Consider the following 20,808-nt stretch of genomic DNA (forward strand, 5'->3'; position numbering starts at 1 on the left):
AAGGAAACTGTCAGTTGCTTAGCATAAGCTATCACTACAAGTCTAGGAACCATTGTTTGAAAAAAGCAAATAAAGCAACTTAAAAAATACAAAGTTACTAGCTTATGCATGTAAGTGTGCAAGATACGGACATAAATGAAAAAAAAAAAACACAACAGAAGAAGCAAGATCAACATCAGATAACACTAACATCTCTACTTGCTGAGATAAATTTCTTTCCCAGAGAAAAGTACTGCAGTAGAGTTAATCCATCAAGCTGAATCATTTAATACAGAATTTTCACAGAATTTCTAGGTTGGAAGAGACCTCAAGATCATCGAGTCCAACCTTTGACCTAACACTAACAGTCCCCACTAAACCATATCCCTAAGCTCTACATCTAAACGTCTTTTAAAGACTTCCAGGGACGGTGACTCCACCACTTCCCTGGGCAGCCTGTTCCAATGTCTAACAACCCTTTAGGTAAAGAAGTTCTTCCTAATACAGTGCTATACAAGCGAAGTCCTTTCTGAGGTAGAGTAGACCAGTGTAAGCACAGAGGCTATGCAACTGATCACACTGGAAGTGAGAGGAGACTCCGGAAGGTGTCCAAGACACCATTCTTGGGACCAAGAAATAAACATAAATAAATTATTTAATTCCAAATTCTTCAAAGTCACTGGAAACAACATGCAAAAACATTGCCCATACAGCAGACAACTGGGTCAGGATGAATTGAATGAGTTTCAGGACAAAACCACAGGAAAGCACTTCAGAAAAGGTTAACTTGAACTTGTAAGGATTTTAAACACAAACCAAATGTCTCCAAAACAGGTCTACGTTTAAAGTGTTTGGCCCACTGGGGCCAAGGGAGCTTGTGGAGCTCACTCACGTGGAGCTGCTCACATTGACACATGAAGAAAATGCGCAAACCGGCGATGCACAAATGCACAAATTTGAGAAAGTCTTTAATTAGAAATAGTCCTAATACAGCTCTCACAAGTCCCACAAAGGAGATAATCAGGCCAAAGACTTCCTTGGTATCCCCTTGGTATAGCAAAGAAGCATGTATATGTAACACCCAAAAGAGATGTTCTACAGCCTCCTAAGTAAGTTATGGGACTGTTTGGATATGAGATTTTCCTTGACTCTGAAATGTCTAGAAACTCGTACTTACCCAGATGATGAATTGCTTAAAAAACCCTTCCCATCTATTCTGCTCTTCAATTCCTAATTATAATCAGCATTGTTGGTATCAGGTCTGATAGATCTGATGTCCCTCTGAAGAATTTTTTTGGAATTCACAGCTATGTACATGCTTCTAAATATTTTCTGAAGCAGCGAGACAATTTCAAATTCATGTTCAGCTTTAAATTTGGTATCACCATTCTTATAGATTAAACTCTGTCTTAATTTATGTTCAGTCATATTTCAAATGGAATGGGATCGATATTTTGTGTCTTGCCAATGGCAGTTTCAGAACAACACCTACAGCTGATCTACAATTTGAGAATAGAAACATGCATTTCATTCTAAACGTACCTTCATCAGTATTTCTAAACTTTACGTTAGACCCTATCCCAAAGTGAATCACACAAGGCATTTCACGATTCTGCTTTTAAAAAGCTGTGGAAAATGGGCTCCTCTACGTCCCTCAGCCCTACTAGCATAAGAACAAGTGGACTCAAAGCTACAGTGACTCACAGTTAAAAGTGCTGACGCCTTAATACAGTTAAAAGTATTTGTCTCCATCCCTTTTCCTTATTTTCGCAAGATCCTTAAATCTAAATAAATAGAGGATTTATATGCATGTATACATACCTCTATATAAAAAGAATGTGCACTTTATACAGTGTATTATTATACTTTGACATGAAAGAAACAATGCTGACAATATTTACAATAAACATAGGCTTTTTACTGTATCAACAGGTAGATACCATAATATAAACTGTTTACTTAAATTTAACTACTGCAGATTCTGGAAGGTAGGAAAATGAATAGACTGATTATTTAAAATTACAGTACAGGGTTACTCTTCCAGTTCAGAAGTGGAAATACCTTGTGTTTCTATAATCAGCCTTCCTTAAAGGTTTCATTTTGCATTCATGCAACAGTAAACAAATCCTATCAAAATGCAAGGACCTGCACTTTTCAATCTAATCAACAGTACCAGGCATTAGGAATGATGGAGAGGTGCCAATATTAACGTTTTCAGTCTTAAACATAAAAGAATACAACCTGCACCTCTACCATATTTGCATTTGCAAAATCAAGATAGGAAATGCTGGTTTCAACAACTGCCTTCATTAAGCTTGTAGACCACATGGTTGAACATTCTTCTCCCCCATAGTCAGGAAAGGTTTCACACAGAACATGGAGCATTCGTTTCCAGGGCATGACTCTCAGTGCTGATCTCCTAACATCTGGACAGGGATGTTGGTTCAAATGTTTTGCACATTTCTTTTCTGACCACACAGCCTAACGTCCTTCCCACTAAAACCTGAAAAGAAGATGAGATAGAGTAGCTCCCAATGTCATCTTGACATAGAGCTGGGATGTACTCAGAGTGCTCGCTCACACCAGGAGGGGGCGAGTATTCCTGCATCCCACATTTAGCTGTAGCCTCATTAACCTGAAGTGTCACCTCTCTGTAGACACAAGGGCAGTCCAAACCAACTAACTGCACCATCAGATCACATACTGTCCTCCTGCATTCTTCTGCCCCGTTATTTTTAAAACTTATCCCATGGACAACAGCCTCCTTCAATATGTGAGCCTGGTGAATGCCTAAAGCAGGTCCATCCAGTGGAATGAATTAAGCAGCTATTTCGTAGCTTAACTGTGTAATCACATACTTAACAGCATAATGCATATACCAAGTGCAAATCAAGGGCTAAAAAGACAACCTTTATTCTGGTATAACTGAACTTTTAAGAGGTGGACTCCACAACCTTAACAGTGTTTTGACAGAGCTTTGCTCTTTTTTTGCTTATGGTTTTCTTGTTGTTGGGTGAATGGGAAGATGCAAAACAGAGGAGAGGAATAACAAATTGGAGAAAGCAGATACTCCAATATACAGTACTATAAAATCTGTTTGTTTAAAAACAACTGGTATCCGGACAGGACTATGTAACTTCAACTAGGAAACTAAGCAGCAGCTTTTAATACCTATTGTACAGCAGTTATTAAAGAAGTATTTGATGAATAGCTAATTTTGGCATCTTGCTGCATGATGTCTTCCAACAGAAGAGATTCAGTGACCTTAGGCTTTCATGTGCATTTTTGCAGTTTCTGTATAGTACACTATTATTCCATAATTCTATTTTCACTAACTGTATACTCCTCCTCTTATAATGTCTCTTCAGTAACACATTACCTTTTCATTGAGCATAAAAGATGCATTTCACTGCACTGTGTTAGTCATGCAAACAAACTGATGGCAGAAAATATGCGAACTTCTTTTCTAGTAAGGTCACCTTGCTCTCAGCTGGCTCCTAGAAGACCCAGCAGTAACTATGTGCATTAGGTTAAACTTGAGGGCTGCAGCTTACCTGCATTTTTCACGTCTCTTGAAGCAGTAGAAAAATAAAACTAATCAAAAAATCCTCATAAGGATTTGAAGTCTTTTCACTGCAGATCATATAAATAAGGGTAGGAATGAAAAGTACATTTTTCCTTTTACAGCTCCTATTGAATTATGTGAAGTACAGGACTTTTAGGTTTAAAGTACCACAAAAAATTTTGCTCAAATGACACCGTGCTTGATGTCCCTTGACACAGCCAGATATTCCAACCCAAACCAATTTTATGCTTTGTCTTTTTTAAATACACAGATTTATATATATGTATATATATTTTTGTCACAGCAATGCAACAGAACAGAAATCCACATCAACTCCTGATGTGTTTCAATACCACCAGTTTCAAGAAAGAAGAGCTCAATTTTTACATAGGAATAAAAACTATGCTTTCCTGTAATTGCTTCTGCCTTAACTGTATGTCATAGTGCTTTTAAAAGTTACGAAAACAGAACATTATGTTCCAAGTTCTCAGATTTTCTCATCAAAATGTCAGAAAAGGAGATAAAACCAGGCAAGTCTATTCCAAAATCTTCTCACTATTCTGTCCCTTTTGCAACTTCTTTGGTATGTCAGTTCACTTGTTTCACATGAAGGCAGTTCTGTCCTGGACCTATTTGAACTGATTAAAAAAGTGCTCAAACTTCCTGTCTTTTCTTGCAGTAAAATAAAGTAAATGTCAAGCAAACATAACGTATTAGAAACCTGTTTAGACTGACAGAGCTAGCATTCAGACTTCTATGTTCATGAAACTGAATCCTCTATTTCAGAGACACACAGATTACCAGAAAACTTCTTAATGGCAATACCACCCAACTATTAGACTTCCAGCCACTGAGAACATGTAAGTCCTGGGGTCTTTACAGACTCCTAGTGTATATACTGAATCAAAAAAAATGAGGCCAGAGATTAAGTGTTGTAGGACACAAATAGGATTAAAATCAATTCTGTTCACACCCAAGTAGCCTCATGCTTTGTAATGCCCTTTAAAGAGTAAGTAGAAAAAAACATCAATTGGAAATGGCTGACAGTTCGCTTCAGTTTCTTGTTGACAGAAATTACATTTCAGACATGTAAGATCGTCTTTCACGAAAAGTAGCACATATAGTGACACAACTGATATACTTCATCTCTCCTGATCTTCCTCTAGCCCCTCATACCATATTCAGCCTCACACTGGTTACATTAAAACCAGAAACCATTTATAGAATAGGACAGTTACAATCCTGTTTCCAATATGGGGATATTCCAGTAAAGAATACTCTCTTTAGTATCATGGAAAATGAAATGGACACTACTAAATATTTTAAGAAGTTCCAAATTCACATAGCAAAATTGAATATGTCTGAGAATGTTTAACCACCGCACAATAATCCTGGAAGAGGTAAGTATAAACAAATCATGATCCCGCTTCTATGTCTCTACAAGCTTTCATCTGCATAAAACAGATGTGCTGAGGCCAGTAAAACAGCCGAAAGCTGCTGCCTCGTCAGTTACTAGTCTCCAAACATTGCTAATTACATTTATGTAAAAACTGTAGTGAAAGTTCTCTAAAAGTTAAAAACCCTTATATGAATTATGTAATTTAATTTTTAACAGTTAGTTTTGAACTGTATGGTATCATTATAATTGGACAGTATGCTGAAAGGAGATAAGAGACCATATAGTGAAACATCAGTGCATTATTAATTCATTAGATCAGAGAATCACAGGATTCCTTTTAAATGTGACGTATAAAATAATGCTTTTACAACTAAAGAAACTGAGAACACAGTTCAGAAATGAGACTTACCATTCTTGGTTAAATACTGAACATTCTTCATCACTCCTTCAGTGTAAGCCCCTGGCTCATAATTGTCCATCTCACCCGAAACAATATGAGCTACTCTTGAAGCACGCCCTCGGATCGCACCTGCTGCACGATCTAAATTGTCAGCATTTTGCTCTCTCAGTGCGATGATACACTTGTTTACATCCTCAAGAATATGGCTTTCTGCAAATAAAACAACAATTATTTTTAGATGGCACCTCTTACAACATTGGACCTATTTTAGACATTGACTAGATTTTCTTCCCAATTGAAATACACTGGCCAACATGAATGGAAGTAAAACTTAAAACATGACATTTACACTGAACTCTACTTGAGATCCTTAAAAACAATTTACTCATCTGTAGAAAAGTAATGTCATACTATCCTACAGGCAACAACAACAACAAAATGGTCAGTTACAAAGTGCTAGAAAACATCAAAACCACAAAACCTTACATGTATCATGAATATTTGTAGTATGAAGGAAAATTTAAAGGGATTATGGCTATTATTTATTGTTGAAACCTTCTTAAACCATTGTGACAAAAGGAGCTACTACAAGATGAGCCTTTGCCAAAAAACAAGTGCCTAAACAACTAACTTCTTTCATGCCTGTGTGTTAGGATCTTCATGCTAAATCATATTAATAGAGAAATATTTTTGGCTGGTATTAAGACTTCATCATTAGATACCAAGTAATTTCAATACACTACATTATTACAAAATGCATGTTGATATTTTACTGTAACAGTTACATCTTTTATACCAATACACTTTTTGCATTACTATGTATACTTGATACAATCTTAACATTTAAATATGTGCAAATATAGCTCCCAATAAACATATGTAATCACTTATCAATATATAACACAATTATGTGTTACTGGCTTCCTTTTACAGCTACATTATTTCACTGTGCCTTCTTGTCTCACAATACCCTCCCCTTCAGCTATCTGTCATGCCCTAACTAAAGAATTCCTCTTTCCTCTTGTTATGCTTTCATTCCTACAATATTTTTTCCCTTATTAGAATTTCCCTCGTTCAAATTCATCACCTCACAAACTCAAAACTACATTGAAAAAATGAAGAACTGTATTTTTCTTCATCTTTTCTCAGTATGACAGTTGGTTTATTGCCCACTTGATTTAAATCATCTGCTGCAGTGTATCCAAAAACTACACATTTTTACCATAATAATTAAAACACATATGTATGTCATAATTACCTTTTAGCTGTACAAATACTATCAGATTCAAAATACTACACTCCAAGTACAAAAATGAACATGAATTTTGGGACAGGCAGGGAGATGATGTTAATATATGTGAAATTCATAAGTGACAGAGCGAAATCTCAAACAAGTTCCTCGATGAGACACTAGAGGGGTTAAAAAAGATCTTCCTAGTGAAATGCTTAAAGAAAAAATAAACATGCACAAAATCATCCCACTAAAGGGATGACAGATGCAATAAAACATGATTATTCTTCCACAGTACTATAAAAAAAAAAACAACAGTATACATCACAGTAATTGCTATCTTCTGAATATAGCGAATATTTATCAAATGTTGAAGAAGCCATGCAAATGTTAAAGTAAAATCAACACACAGTGGAGAGCTGATCTTTGTTATACAGTTAACAAAAGAGGTACCCAGTGGTGTCTTTGCTAAGGACAAGAGTTGAAGTAAACCAATTCTGTCTTCCTTTGAGATTAAACACATTTCTAGTGGAAGGTGTCCCTGATGATGGGGGATTGGAATTAGATGGTGTTTAAGGTCCCTTCCAACCCAAACCATTCTATGATAGTATGATATTTGGAAAGTTACACAACTCTTTTTCTATAAGAGATTATTATGCTTCTTTCTGAACATCCATCTTCTCAGCCTTTCCACTGGCAATATTAAAGTTACATTTCTGCTCAACAAAATAATTCTTGATAAACAAATTTATAGCAACAGGAAGGAAAAAAGAACATCATCAGGAAGGAAGACAGATGAAAGAAAAAAAAACACTGGTATTAAAGTAAGAAATATGGGCCATAAAACTAAAGAGTAACGGACCTGAGCAAGAATTCTGTTCAGGCTGGAGAACAGTACCAGGAATGTCAAGGGTTACACAGAGAACAAGTATGTGGTATTATGTTAATATTCCAGTCTATAATACAAGTATTGAAGGGCATATCCTATTTCTTCATAGACAAAGTAATCTAAATATAAAACTGAATTAAACCATATAAAGGGTAAAACCATAAAATGTAAAAAAGAGTATGTTTACAGTTTTGAAGCTTAAATGCTTTTCAAAAGCATCTGTTAGTTTTGATATTGAATTTCCTTTTCTACAAAAACCTAAAATCTGCTGTCTCTCAGAGACTATTGTAAAACAACATTAGAAACACAAGATGTGAAGGTAACAGATCTGTTCTATCTTCAGAAGTACCATTTTAAAACTTCTCTTGCATTAAAGCATGAAATAATTCACAGTATACATGCTTCTTTTTAACTCAGATGACTGCCATTCAGTATATCAGCATTAAATTACATTTTATGTTACACAATAAATTGTAAAATCATGGTAACTTGAACAGACAAAACACATCAAACAGGTAATCCTGAATTACAAACTGCATCTAGCATGAGTATCCTGGGATTCTGTCTATACAAAAATTATGAATTCTGGTTTAGCTTACAGAACAGCTACATCACAGAATGCCTCTGTGAATATGGAAACACGTATTTGTCCCTGTCCAAATCCTTTCCTGGACACGTCCACAATATCAAAGGTCAGCAGAAAAAGGGAAGTTTACTTGTAGTGACTTTGATCACCCTGTTTGTTCAGCCTGCTCAGATTCTCTAACTACTCCCATGGACTATCATCTCCATGAGAACAGGGCAATAGCAAGACTGGTAACTATTGCAGTTTCACTGATGCCAACTATGCAGAAGAAAGGGGCAAATGGCAAGATGCAAAGAGACATTTTGGTAACTATCCTGTGCTACTTATACAGGTTAATACTTTCTCTTTTTTCAAGCATCTTTCCCTTTGTGCCTTCCACAGCATGAGACTTAAAAACAATCCAGTGTGTGAATGTGCACATGGTTGATAAAGGCTGAAGCACAGACAGAAATGCCCTAAGGGTTGACAGGCAAAGAATGCAGGAGAAAGGACTAACAAAAAACCAATTTTGTTACCACAGTTATGTCTAAAAGGAAGTACAAGTCACCATTACATTAGGTTTATTACTGTTGATGTGTTAAGAAGGAATTAGATGCAGCAACCTCTACCTTTGTGTGAATACACTGCTTTTTAACTGCTCAGCAAAGATGACAACTAAAGGGTTTAGGGGCTTTGTAAATAGAAAGGTACAGTTCTGATATTTACTAAGTGAAATCTCAACCATAGAAAAACATAAATAACTTACTACCTTGAATTATATGTATCTCAAGTTACTTTCCAATAAAAACTGCATGTGGCCTACTACTCTATATGAATGAAAATACTATATAAATGGCACATATAATGGAAAGTTCACTTTTTCCAAACCCTTCCAAGAGAAGTCAAAGGCAAGACTTCCATGGAGAAAGAAAAAGCAAACTTGAGGCCAAAAGCTTTACATAAATACCCTTAGACCTGACTTGCACATCGTAACCTGAGGTCCCCATTAGCTGCTTCCTTCCAAATTGGTAACACTCCTTTTAAGTCTTTTTAGAACATAATTATCAAAGCATGGAAAAATATCAGGAGATAACAATTAAAATATAAGACCCTGCAAATACCATGTTTCAAAGATGACCAAAACAGAAACAGATTTGAATAACTGCATACTGTCCATACACCTTGTACTAGAGTATGTGTCCTTATCTGCTACATTTTTTCTTGCTACATCCCTAATTTTCACAACGGATCAGATGAGAACTTGACACAAGTGCTATGCGTCAAAAACTCATGAGCTCTTGTCAGCATGACAGAATGCACAGAAAATACACATGCTCAATGAGAACAAATGGCTATATTACCACACACTGGTAATACTGAGTGGTAGCCTTTCTGAATAGCAGAGCCTACATGAACAGTCTCACTATAATCTGAAGCTCTTCACAGATGATGTACTTCACAATCAATAGCTTAAACACTGCTTAACTTATTTTCCACAGGGCATTTTCTGTTAACATTTGTCTTAGAAATTAAAGGAAAAAGGAGAAAGACAGCACTGATGACAGGCCAGCTGAGATCATTTTAACCTGCAACTTTCTTACAAATGCTTCCTCCTATTACATAAAATACATTAGATAATTTTTTATTTTCATCCAAGTATCCTACATTCCAAAGCAGAAAAGGAAGTTTACGACGATGTACCATCTCGTTGTTCTGATTCAAAATATTTCTTTTAAGAGTTAATTCTTAAGAGTGAATTGACAGACTTTTAAAGAACTTGTTAGATTGCCAGTCACCACAGCAGCTATCACAAGTGGTGCACTGTACCTTCTGATCTTCCTTTGGGATCTTGGTGTTAACTATATTGGTCAAAACTCTTTTCTCAGCTGAGCTAACTATCATATAATAAAGCTGGTTTGGACAAAGACATTACTCAGACTATCTCTAGGACAAAACTAGTGGCTCTTCCTTAGCATATCATTTGAAGAAAAAGACAGGTGATGCCCTTCCACTCCATATGGCACTAGTAAAGCTTCTGTTAAAGCACTTTTATTAAAGTTTCTCCATTCAGTTCAAGAAAGTTGTAGGCCAAATGGAGACCTTCCAAGAAAGTTAAAATAGAAAAATATTAGCAATTTAAGAAATCCATGAAGAGACATTAGAAAACTCAATCTGTCTCTTGAAGAAAAGATGGAAAATAAAACATACTTGCCTTTAATGCCTAAACCAATAAATTGGATGTAGAAATGTATTGATATTTAAACACAACCAAAATTATTCCTCTATCATCTGTTGTCATGACAAAAGAGCAAGCAAAGAAACTTCATAAAATAAGTCAACTACCTTTCCAACCACTCTTCTTCCTCTATTTGGACCAAAAATAAAAATAAAAAATGCTGCACTGAATTCCCATCTCTCTCCTACATACCAAAGTTTAGAGAACACTCAGCACTAGATCTCCATGAGCAATCTGGTGAAGCAGATTTTCTCGGTACATGGGCCTCTTTTACCAGTATTAATAGAATATCTACATTCTACATGCAGGGCAGTGTCTTAGTCACTTTTCAAGCCAGAGATCACTGGTAATCTCTAAATGTTTTAAGTCACTGGAAACGTCAATACAAGAATTTAAAATAAAGAAGTGTAAATAAAGAATTGCTCAAAAAAAAAAAAAAAGAAAATAGATGTCCTATCTTCTCTGATTGTATTAACTGTATTAACATTCTATCTGCTAAAATTAAGAAACTAGATGATATTTTCTAATATGATTTGCTGCTAATCTGGCTGGCAACACTGCTATTCTGTCTCAGACCAAGAATGGTATTGAGCAGCATGGTTCACAACGATACAATATTTACTCAGCAAATAAATTCACGATGCTTCCAAAATGCTCAATTTTAAACACATACAACTGGATATTTCAGTTTTAATACCTGTAAATGCCTACTGTTATATCCATCTTAAAAAAGGCAAAGAGGAGGATGCAGGAAGCAATGGCCTTCACCTCTGTTCCTGGGAAAATAATGGGAAAAAAATATTGGCCTCCAGTCCAATGAAGGACAGAAGCCAGCACTGTTTGTTCCCCATCTTCTTAACAATACCAACTCGAGCATGACCAAACTGATTGTACTCAGTGACAGAACATGAAGATGAATGTGGGCAGACATGAGTGGATTGCAGCAAGTTTCCCCTCAGCAAGGTAGTGAAAACTCTTCCGGATCTATCACTATCTCTGCAAGATAATTTTTGAAGGGAAAGAGAAGCAACAACTCTTTGCACTGATCATTTTAATATGTACATTTTCAGATACAGACACTTCATCCTGAAGTATGAAATATGACCTTCATTTTTGTTTACAGGAAATGTTTATTTAAGTTTCTATTTCTTTTGTATTTTACCTCAGGGTGAGTAACATATTGGCTGAGTTGGAAGCTTGTCCTTGAGGTTTGTTTTCATTCACATATGCATAAATGATTCAGTCATTAGCTTATAAACTCAGAAAAGCTATAGAAGAAAAAAGCAACAACAAAAAACCACCACTATCTAAAGAGTAACAAAAGAAAGAAGAATATTTCTTCAAGACACTGCCTATTAATTACAGAATTGGAAGCCCAAAATGATTAGCTTAATTGAATAATGAAGTTTTCAAATTACAAAGAAATTCACAAGTGAGAATCTTACAGCAATATTAATCTTTTAAAGAGTTTTTCTTCTTTCTATCTTCCATTTTAACATAATCCCAGTAAGCTTTGGATGGTTTGAGATATTAACTACTTCTGTCTTTTCTGTCAATTTCTTGGGAAACAAATTCAGTCTACAGACAGGTTCCTGGATTTTCAGCTTTCCATTCAGTAGCCTGATGTATTCCAGGACAGCATGTTTAAGACCTTCTGCTTTCCTACACCCTTACATGAGCCAGGCTCTGTGATCTCTGAAGACAGAAGTACACTGCAGAAGCATACAGCCATCTATATGTCTAAAAATGGATACTGATAAAGGAAAAATGGATATGAAGTAGTCAAGAAGCACCGACACCTGGATTGGCAAGAAATAAAAAGAAGCAAGAAAAAAAGAAGTACCCCAGCTGGGTATGGGTCACTTCTCTAACCACAGTCCTCTTCTCCCCAGGCCTACAAGATCAAGGAAATGCCTCTCCAAAAACACACAGTGGTGACTAGCACATATACAATTTTCCCCCAGCCTCTTAATTTGGACTTCTCAATTTCAACATACCCTTCATAGGTCATCAGAGAGAAACTGTATGTTTTAGGGGCAATTCCCCTCATCCTTACATGTAAGTGTATTCAGCTGAATTAGGTCTTCAAAGTGCCCCTTTCTCTCCTTTCACTATAAAAAAGCTGCAAACGGTTAGCTCAATTTTGATTCTGAAAGCTACAGGAGATGGTTCCATATTCCCAGTATTCATGACAATATGTAGGGCAACAAAGAACAATTTTTGATGCATTAGTACTCTGTAATCTGATGCAGATTTTATAGGACAAGAATAGAAAAGTAGTTGAAAATTGCAGCAGAACATGAAAAAGAAAACTACAAAGCATAAAAAGATATGTATCACTCTTCCACAATGTAAATACACTTTTATTCAAACTATAAATGTGCGTAACTGTATTATCAACTACATTCTCCTAAAATTGTATTGTCTTCACCCAAGTAACTACAATCAACTTTCAGTAAAAACCTACAAAAGTTGTAATTTGTTCTCCAAAAAAAACATATTCAACAACTCCAGTTTCTCGCAGCACAGCAGAATGAACCCCTTCAACTTAAATCTGATCCTGGCAACTCCTGAAAAGACCAACTAGAAGGCCCTTTGGCCTAGACTCGTATGCTAGGAAGCACTGAACTATAAGATCTTTTTTCGTCTCACCCACTGTGGACAAACAAGGACGCAATGCTATGACAGTAACATCAGAATTCATGTGGTACATGTACATCTCCTAGATCTGATCGCAAATACAAGGACTAACAAATGGTCCCCCTTTCTATTCCACAGAGAAGAATACTTCAACGGACTTGTATTATAAAACCAGCTTTACTAAACTGCTCCAAAAAGTACCCCTACCATTTAAAAATATTCGCACCTAATACTACAAGCATTTCCATACAGATCCAAGAACAGATAACTTAGTTAATCAGCATATACGCCTCATCTCCAATGATACTTCTTAGAAATAAATAACATAGCATGATAGGAAAACATTGCCAGGTAACCTTATCACAACATTAACAGATTAATTGACTCTGGTCTTTCACTTCTTTACTAAGATGTGACACTGGTGAAAAAGAGAGAATAGTCAAAATGAAACAAAATACTATCTGAAAAAAAAAAAAAAAAAGTCAGCAAAACTATGAGGATAATGAGGCTCACAATAATAGAATAGTTGCTCAAAAAGGTTGTGAAATCTCTGGACTTGGTCTGAAATTAGAGTTGAGATTAGTCAGAGTTGGCCAAGCTGTGAACTTGTGTAGGAGGGTGAACTACACTTTGACGTTCTATCCTGCCTGAATGACTTACAATTCTGTGATACAGAGAAAACATGGTAAGAACTTTGAGCCTAGAAGGACACAGTCTAAGGACAGAATCACAGAATCACCTAGGTTGGAAGAGACCTCCAAATCACCTAGTCCAACCTCTGACCTAACACTAACCAGTCCCCCACTAAACTGTATCACTAACAGCTAAATGTCTTTTAAAGACCTCCAGGGATGGTGACTCCACCACTTCCCTGGGCAGCCTGTTCCAATGCCTCACAACCCTTTCGGTAAAGAAGTTCTTCCTAATATCCAACCTAAACCTCCCCTGGGGCCACTTTAGCCCATTCCCCCTCGTCCTGTCACCAGTGAGGGGCCCAAAACTGAACACAGTACTCGAGGTACGGCCTCACCAGAGCCGAGTACAGGGGGACGATCACCTCCCTAGCCCTGCTGGCCACACTGCTTCTTATGCAAGCCAGGGTGCTGTTGGCCTTCTTGGCTACCTGAGCACGCTGCTGGCTCATATTCAGCTGACTATCAACCAATACTCCCAGGTCCTTCTCTGCCAGGCAACTTCCTAACCACTCAACTTATCCAGGCTCTACAAATTACTGAAACATTCCCGATCTGCATCAGCAAGTCCTTTCTACACATTTGGTCATAAAATTCATCAGAACATTTGACACCACCTGTCAGCTTTGTTTTCTTTCTTCTTTCTTTACTTAAGACTTAGCAATTATTTTTCACGCTTCCCTTTTACCATTAGATGAGAAGTTATTTGCCTTACAAAATCTTATTTTACAAAGTACATGTATGTACATTCAGTTCACAAAATACACAGGACAACCAGTTTATCTCCACTCCAGGCCTCACATTTTTGTTTAAATGGCAATGAATATCCAAAGCATTTATTATTCTCCTCAGAACATCCCCTCTCAGAAAACACAGGACAGTTTCCCTTTTGCCAACTGTACAGTCCTAAGGCTAAAATTCTGGGAGGCTTCTTTTTGCTTCTTTTTCCCAGCAGATGAACTACAAAGGGGTGGGGGGGGGTGGGGGGGAAATTAGGCCTTCCCTTCCGCTTTGGGAGGTGGGGTGAGGAGGTGGTGTTTTTTTTCCCATCATTTTTTTGTTCAGTCCTGTTAGCTTTTCAGCAGTCTGTTAGGAGAACTGTATGGGACAGAGTTCTTAAATACAAGAGAGACAAGAGAAGATTCTCATTCAGCATATGAGCAGAAGGCTGCGTCACACACAAAACAGTCCACCAGCCTTTGCTCAGTCTTCTTTTACCCCATTTGCCCCTTTTGTAAGCAGAGTTGCTTACAGAGCTGATAAATTAAAGCAGAAAAAAACTACCAAAAAAAAAAAAAAAAAAAAAAAAACACCACAAACAAACCACGTTTTATTTTCATTGCTAGGAAAGCAGAGATTCAATTTTCCATATCATTTGCTTTGCCAAGAAAGAAGAGCTGAAGTCTGCAGTTTTATTGCCTTAGGTGAAAAATGACTTGGCCCTATACAGGGCATAAATAAATCTGTTTTCTGCCCTTCTATGGCTAGGAAATAGAAAATTTATTGTTGCTTTCTAAATTCCACATCTAAAACCCAAATCTATCTAAAATATTACTAACTTCATGAAAATCTCTCTTCAAACTCAGAAAGTCCTTAGTAAATCAAAAATCCTTAAGTCTAAAACTGACAAAAGCAACGTTTTCTGAATAACGGCTTACCTCAAAGAATTAGTTCGTGCCAGGGATTACACAGAATTTTTCATTCAACTCAATCCTTATCTTATAGGTAATGAAAATCATTTAAACAGTCAAATAACTAACCAGATTACAGTAAAATAGTTCAAAGCACAGCAGTTATAAATCAATGCACAGCCAATAACCTTGTTAATAATTTCAGGACAAATGCCATAGAACGAAGAGTTGGCAATCTTCCTAGTTTGGGCCAAGCAGAATAGAAGAAATCTGCATTATCTTGGGAATGCTGAATGTCTGCCTTGGGATCAGATGGAGGAATTGGTCAATTTACCAACTTCAGAAAGGTTCAGTTTCCTTGGGGGAGGAGGATTAACAATGAAAATTAACTACCTATTTCCTTCTGCTAGATTACTGGTGTATAATGGGATAATTCTGCATTATCTGTTTTACAATGTGTGTAACATAACAGACAATAATACCATGTTAAATAGTAGCTATTTCAGTTATGTCAATAAAATCTTTTCAAAAGATAACAGCCATCTGTCCCTCTTAGGTAACTGTTCAGGTGCAGTAATATTCTCACGTAACAGCTTTTTATTAGCTATACTGAACATTAGATGAGCATATAGTATTCATTTGATACAACGGCCAATACACAGAAAAAATATTAACAAATGTAAAACAATTAATTGGCAAGTGAAGTTAGGAAGAAAAGCCTTCTTGGCCCATCCATCAGCTGCTGCTTCTTCTAATATTAAGCCTCCCTTCTCACTCTATCCAAGCATTCTATCAAAAACAAATACAGGGGTATTACCTCAACAGTATTCCCCAGAAGACTACCCCTGCGTTACAGCATGTCTGTGTGAAAAACAGGGTTGCTCCATCTGTTGCGGATTTGCTTTCCTTCAGTTTTTATTTGAAGCTTTTTCTCATCCTTTTTGTTAGACAAAACATACTTCACTTTCCATTACCAGGCCTTCTTCAAAGTCTACTTTTTAGAACAAAAACCAATTTGGCTCACAGGGAAAGCTGTAAGCTTCCCCCTTACCCCCTCCATTTAGTCAGTAAACAACAAAATTAAGAGGCTTTTTGATATTTCCTATGAATGTTTGTATTAAATGAAAACCACTTAAACAGCTGCATGTTATGTATCCGACCAAATTCCACACACACATACATTTATCAACGTCACTGAAGACAACTTAGAGAAGTGGTCTCTGTATAGAGATACACAGTATGAGAAATGAGAAAAGAAAAATAAGGTGTGAGTTTACTAACTGGAAGCCACACAAATTAATACACTGTTTTCCATACACCAAGTTTATCACATTGATATATTTATACTGAGTAACGCCAAGTGCTTGCATTTTTGAGCATACCTCATATGAATCCTGACCTGGCCATCCCTTCCATCCCTTTTTCTAATTACAAGTAGTTCTTAGGCACATTGACCTTCCACTACATCCTGTATATAACCAGAACATTAGGTTTTGATGGTGGTATTTTAAGGTGGTTTTGTTTGTTTGTTTGTTTGTTTGTTTGTTTTGGTGTGTGTGTTTTGTTGTTTTTGCCTTCTTTCGGGGGGGGGGGGAGCAGCAACAGGACAATAAAAAATTGAACAAAAAATGGGAAAAGCCATAATTCTGTAAGCACATACATGAAAAGACTGACGTTTTTTGCTTAAAGATATGCACTAAATGTCACATTGTAATATAAAATGTATCCTCAAAAAGTATACAAGTGTGCATGCATGTAGACATAAAAGAACTATCCTGGAATTAAGACTACTCTGAAGTATAGCTTCTGCACTTACAGTATGTTTGCAGTCAGAAATAATGCCAAGAAAGCCATAAACCGGATTTATCTGTTGCTGTATTTTGATTCTAGAAGAAATGTAGAAACTTCACTTAGGAGAACACTCACTTTGTGTCTGTCCTGTTGCAGTCAGGATCCCAAATAATTTAACCAGTTAATAATTAACTGGTTTTGTAAGTTGCACATGAAAGAAGTAAAACTTCTTTGTTGTTGATGATGTTTTTTGCGAGGCACTTTTTTTTTTTTTATATATAGTTACTTTTAACTTCAGGGGCTTTTGTTTGTTTTTGCCTGGGCACTTTCCACTATTGCACGAGATTTTTTTTTTCCCCTGACATGCTAAGTATTCCCAGCTTTATGGAAATCAAAGACATGTACTATCCAGCTGCTGGAGAGTCCGAAGAGCAGGCTGCTTTCTGGCCATCAGGAAAACCTCATCAGTGTCCTACTGGTTGTTATTACATTCACAAGAGGGGACCTTAAGGGAACACATCATCACTTCAGCAGTCACCTTTTGCTCAACTTGTGCACTTACGCATCTTTTCATTTCATTAAAAAACAAAACAAAACAAAACGAAACAACACAAGGGTTTGACATGCTACACCCTAGTTTGGCAAATTGACTTTCAGTAGTCAAAACACACTTCCTAAAGTTTCAGAACTATGGCACAGTGGGCTATCAGAGAACAGGTATTATATCATAACTGGAAACAAGAAAGTCTGGCATTCTGCACCACAGTAGCATCAACACTTAGTAGCATCACCACTTTGAACTCTTAGTGTCACTGATCAAATATATTTTATTATTTGGTTGTGCTTATTGAATACCATTATTTAGAATATATGTATATGTTTCCAGTAGGCCTCATTACAAAAATCAAGCAGATCAGTTCCTACAAAGCTGCATAAAACCATCAAAACCTACTGCCACAGATGCAGATGGAAAGCTATTAGCAACCAAGCTGCTAGAAAATAAACATACAAAAAATTAATCCCAAAATGTACAAAACTCATACATCCATCATGCTCCAGAGACTGCCAAATCTGATTTCTGACAGATCAAACGCAAATAGAATTACAACTGCATCAGGCTATTTACTAGGTAACTTCCCACTTCTTCTCACTTTTGTCCTCTACAGGCCTACAAGAAGTTCATGACTAGAACATTCCCATAATCTTTGGTACAGAAAACCTTGAATTAGAAAATGTGGATTTGCAATAGCAGGTTTTCACAGCACAACACTTTCCAAAGCAGGTTCCCAAAATGAGCATGCAATACTGATCCAAGTTGGTTTCTTGGTTACAGAATAACCAAGCATGTGATTCTTACTAATGTATCAATTATCTAAGAAGTATATCACCATTATAATGTTTGCCATCAAGTCTAAGCAATCAGTGTTAGAAGAGTAATTTGCATTTATGACTGTGTATTAGGGACCGTACTCAACTTTTGGGGCAACAATATCAATGTCAAAGGTATGTAGAAGGCAACAGAAATAAAGGGTTTGTTGTGCTATCATAATCTATGGTACATATTAAATACATACTTACATCTTAAATGCTGTACGTAGTTCTTGTCCTTTCTCCCTTTTAAAAGCATCCATCTCATTAAACAGCAGGTCAAATAAATAAATAAATCCCTGTTTCTTTACAAAGTATTTCTCTAAATCATTTAAGTAGCAGTTACGTAATGTTGTGGAAGACGAATGGCTTAGAAGAGCAGGAGACAGCTGAGGATATGCCCAGCAAGTGTTATCATATGATGGCACTGACAAAACTTTCACACGATTTTAAAGCGGTTACATCAGAAGCCAACTTTGGATGGTCAGTGACACCCACCACAAGTCTCCATCAAAAAAGGGAAAATTTCAGGCATTTTTCTTATACTCAATGAGAACCATGGACAAGGAGCTTGACAATTACAGCATAAGGAAGTCTTATTTATCCTGAAGCATATTATAATCAGGCCAAACAAACTTGAGATAAGTGGTGCTGAAACCAACTGTAGAATCTACCTTCTGTTTGAATACTGTTTCTCCTTAAATAACTGCATAAATCTCTACAGAGATCTCTTACATGCCTACTCTTTCAAAAAGCATGGCATGGCATTTTTCTATTGCAGATGTAAGAAAGCAGGCATGAAAATATAACATTTAATCTTAAGAGTCTGAAAAGCATCTTCATTTTTTTCCCATCTCCATAGCTATGCTGTAAGTAAATGTGTAATTAGTAATTCTTCCAATGTATTCATCTGTAAACTTGCTACATACTAAGAAAATGAACTAGAACTTTGAACCATTGATGGAAAAGTTACTAGATCAAGAGATAAGTAAGCCGGAAATACAAATCATACTTTTAATCCTTGTCCAAATAGTTTCAGTTTGTTCTGCAGTTTATTTTGAGTCACTTCAACTCTCCAGATTGCTATCTTAACGACTAACTACCCAAAGTAACTTGAAACATAACTCTAATGAAGATTTAAAATTCAATGCTACAAGTACCTACAGGTTGAGGCTTGGCCTTCTGATTCATTGAATTTAAACATTAAAGAAGTGTTTTTTAACATAATAGAAGACACAACAATGTTGCAGGGTTCAAAAAGGGTGATTTCAATTTTTGATACAAAGAAAACCAGGCACCTTAGATCTCTTAAACCTCAGTCCTGACTAACAGTTTTTCAGCATATGTATCAACAGACATTATCAAGTTTTAATTTGTAGATAATATAAAGAACATCCTCTCACTCACAGGCAACATCTTTGTTAAAAAAAAAAAAAAAAGGCATTTCATAAGAAACTTCAGATTACCTCCTGAATTCCAGAATATGACAAATTGCACTGTGATTGCAGTTTACATAGTTACCACAACAACGGCTTCTCCTTCCTCCAGAAAAACACCAAAGCCTATCCACTATCATCCAAATCACACACACAAAATAACACAGAAACATTGCTGCACAACAAACTCCAATGCTTACCCACAAAATGGGCACTAAATCTATAAGCCATGATGCACCACTGACATGGGACTCATTCAGGAAGAGGCCTTTCTCCAAAGGTTTAAATGCCTCCAACATTCCCCAGCAATAAAAACCATCAGGGAAAGAACAAGGGGGACTTTGGATGGAAACAACAGACACAGAATTCTGTGACTCGTTCTCATGCAGGCACTTCTGAAAACTAAGCAAGATGTCTTCGTGCAGGTAAATGGCATATAAATATTGCCACTAGAGGTGCAAGGTTTTTAAATAACCCTACACAAAGAATGTAAGGGAAGTACATGCATGTTCCAACAATGCACTGAAGATGCAGCCTTTGGCCAAGGAAATAAAGTTTATGCCATTCATAAATCTAGCCATAATGGCAAAGGCCTCTGATGGTAAAATTTTAAAAATTAACATGCGCACAGCCCAAGAGAAATGCCTAACCCCAAAGGTAAAACCCTCAAAACAAAGAAGTAACTTCAGATAGTAAACTAATTAGTCCAAATTGAATCCAACACTTCGTATGCTGCTTAAGCACAACATTGTATTTTTGCAGACAAGTGATGTGAAAAATTTTAAAAGTTCTGCCCAGAGAAGTACCTGAACTGCAGTAACCTCAGTCTAGCACCTTTCTTAATGCAAGTTTAGTGTAGGTGTTCATTAAGATGAAAGCATATATTCATACAAAAATAAAACAGAATAAAGTGCAGCCTGAAAAAATGCAGAGATGTCATGTAGTGTTTCTGTTTGCAAGTGGTTCCACTAACTTAGCAGAGAAAG

At 36.5% G+C, this 20,808-nt stretch overlaps 1 protein-coding gene across 6 annotated transcripts in view; it reads right to left on the reverse strand.

Moving 5' to 3' along the window:
* Positions 1-20,808, reverse strand: part of CTNNA3 (catenin alpha 3) — a 468,549-nt gene that overhangs the window by 107,525 nt on the left and 340,216 nt on the right. For all 6 annotated transcript variants that reach the window (XM_084526473.1, XM_084526472.1, XM_084526474.1 and 3 more), the window contains one exon: positions 5,353-5,553. In XM_084526473.1, the coding sequence (XP_084382599.1) occupies positions 5,353-5,553 (201 nt within the window). The remainder of the gene's footprint in view (positions 1-5,352; positions 5,554-20,808) is intronic.

The sequence above is a fragment of the Aythya ferina genome (genome assembly GCF_964211825.1).
Source record: "Aythya ferina genome assembly, chromosome: 7".
In the NCBI taxonomy this organism is placed as follows: Eukaryota; Metazoa; Chordata; class Aves; order Anseriformes; family Anatidae; genus Aythya; species Aythya ferina.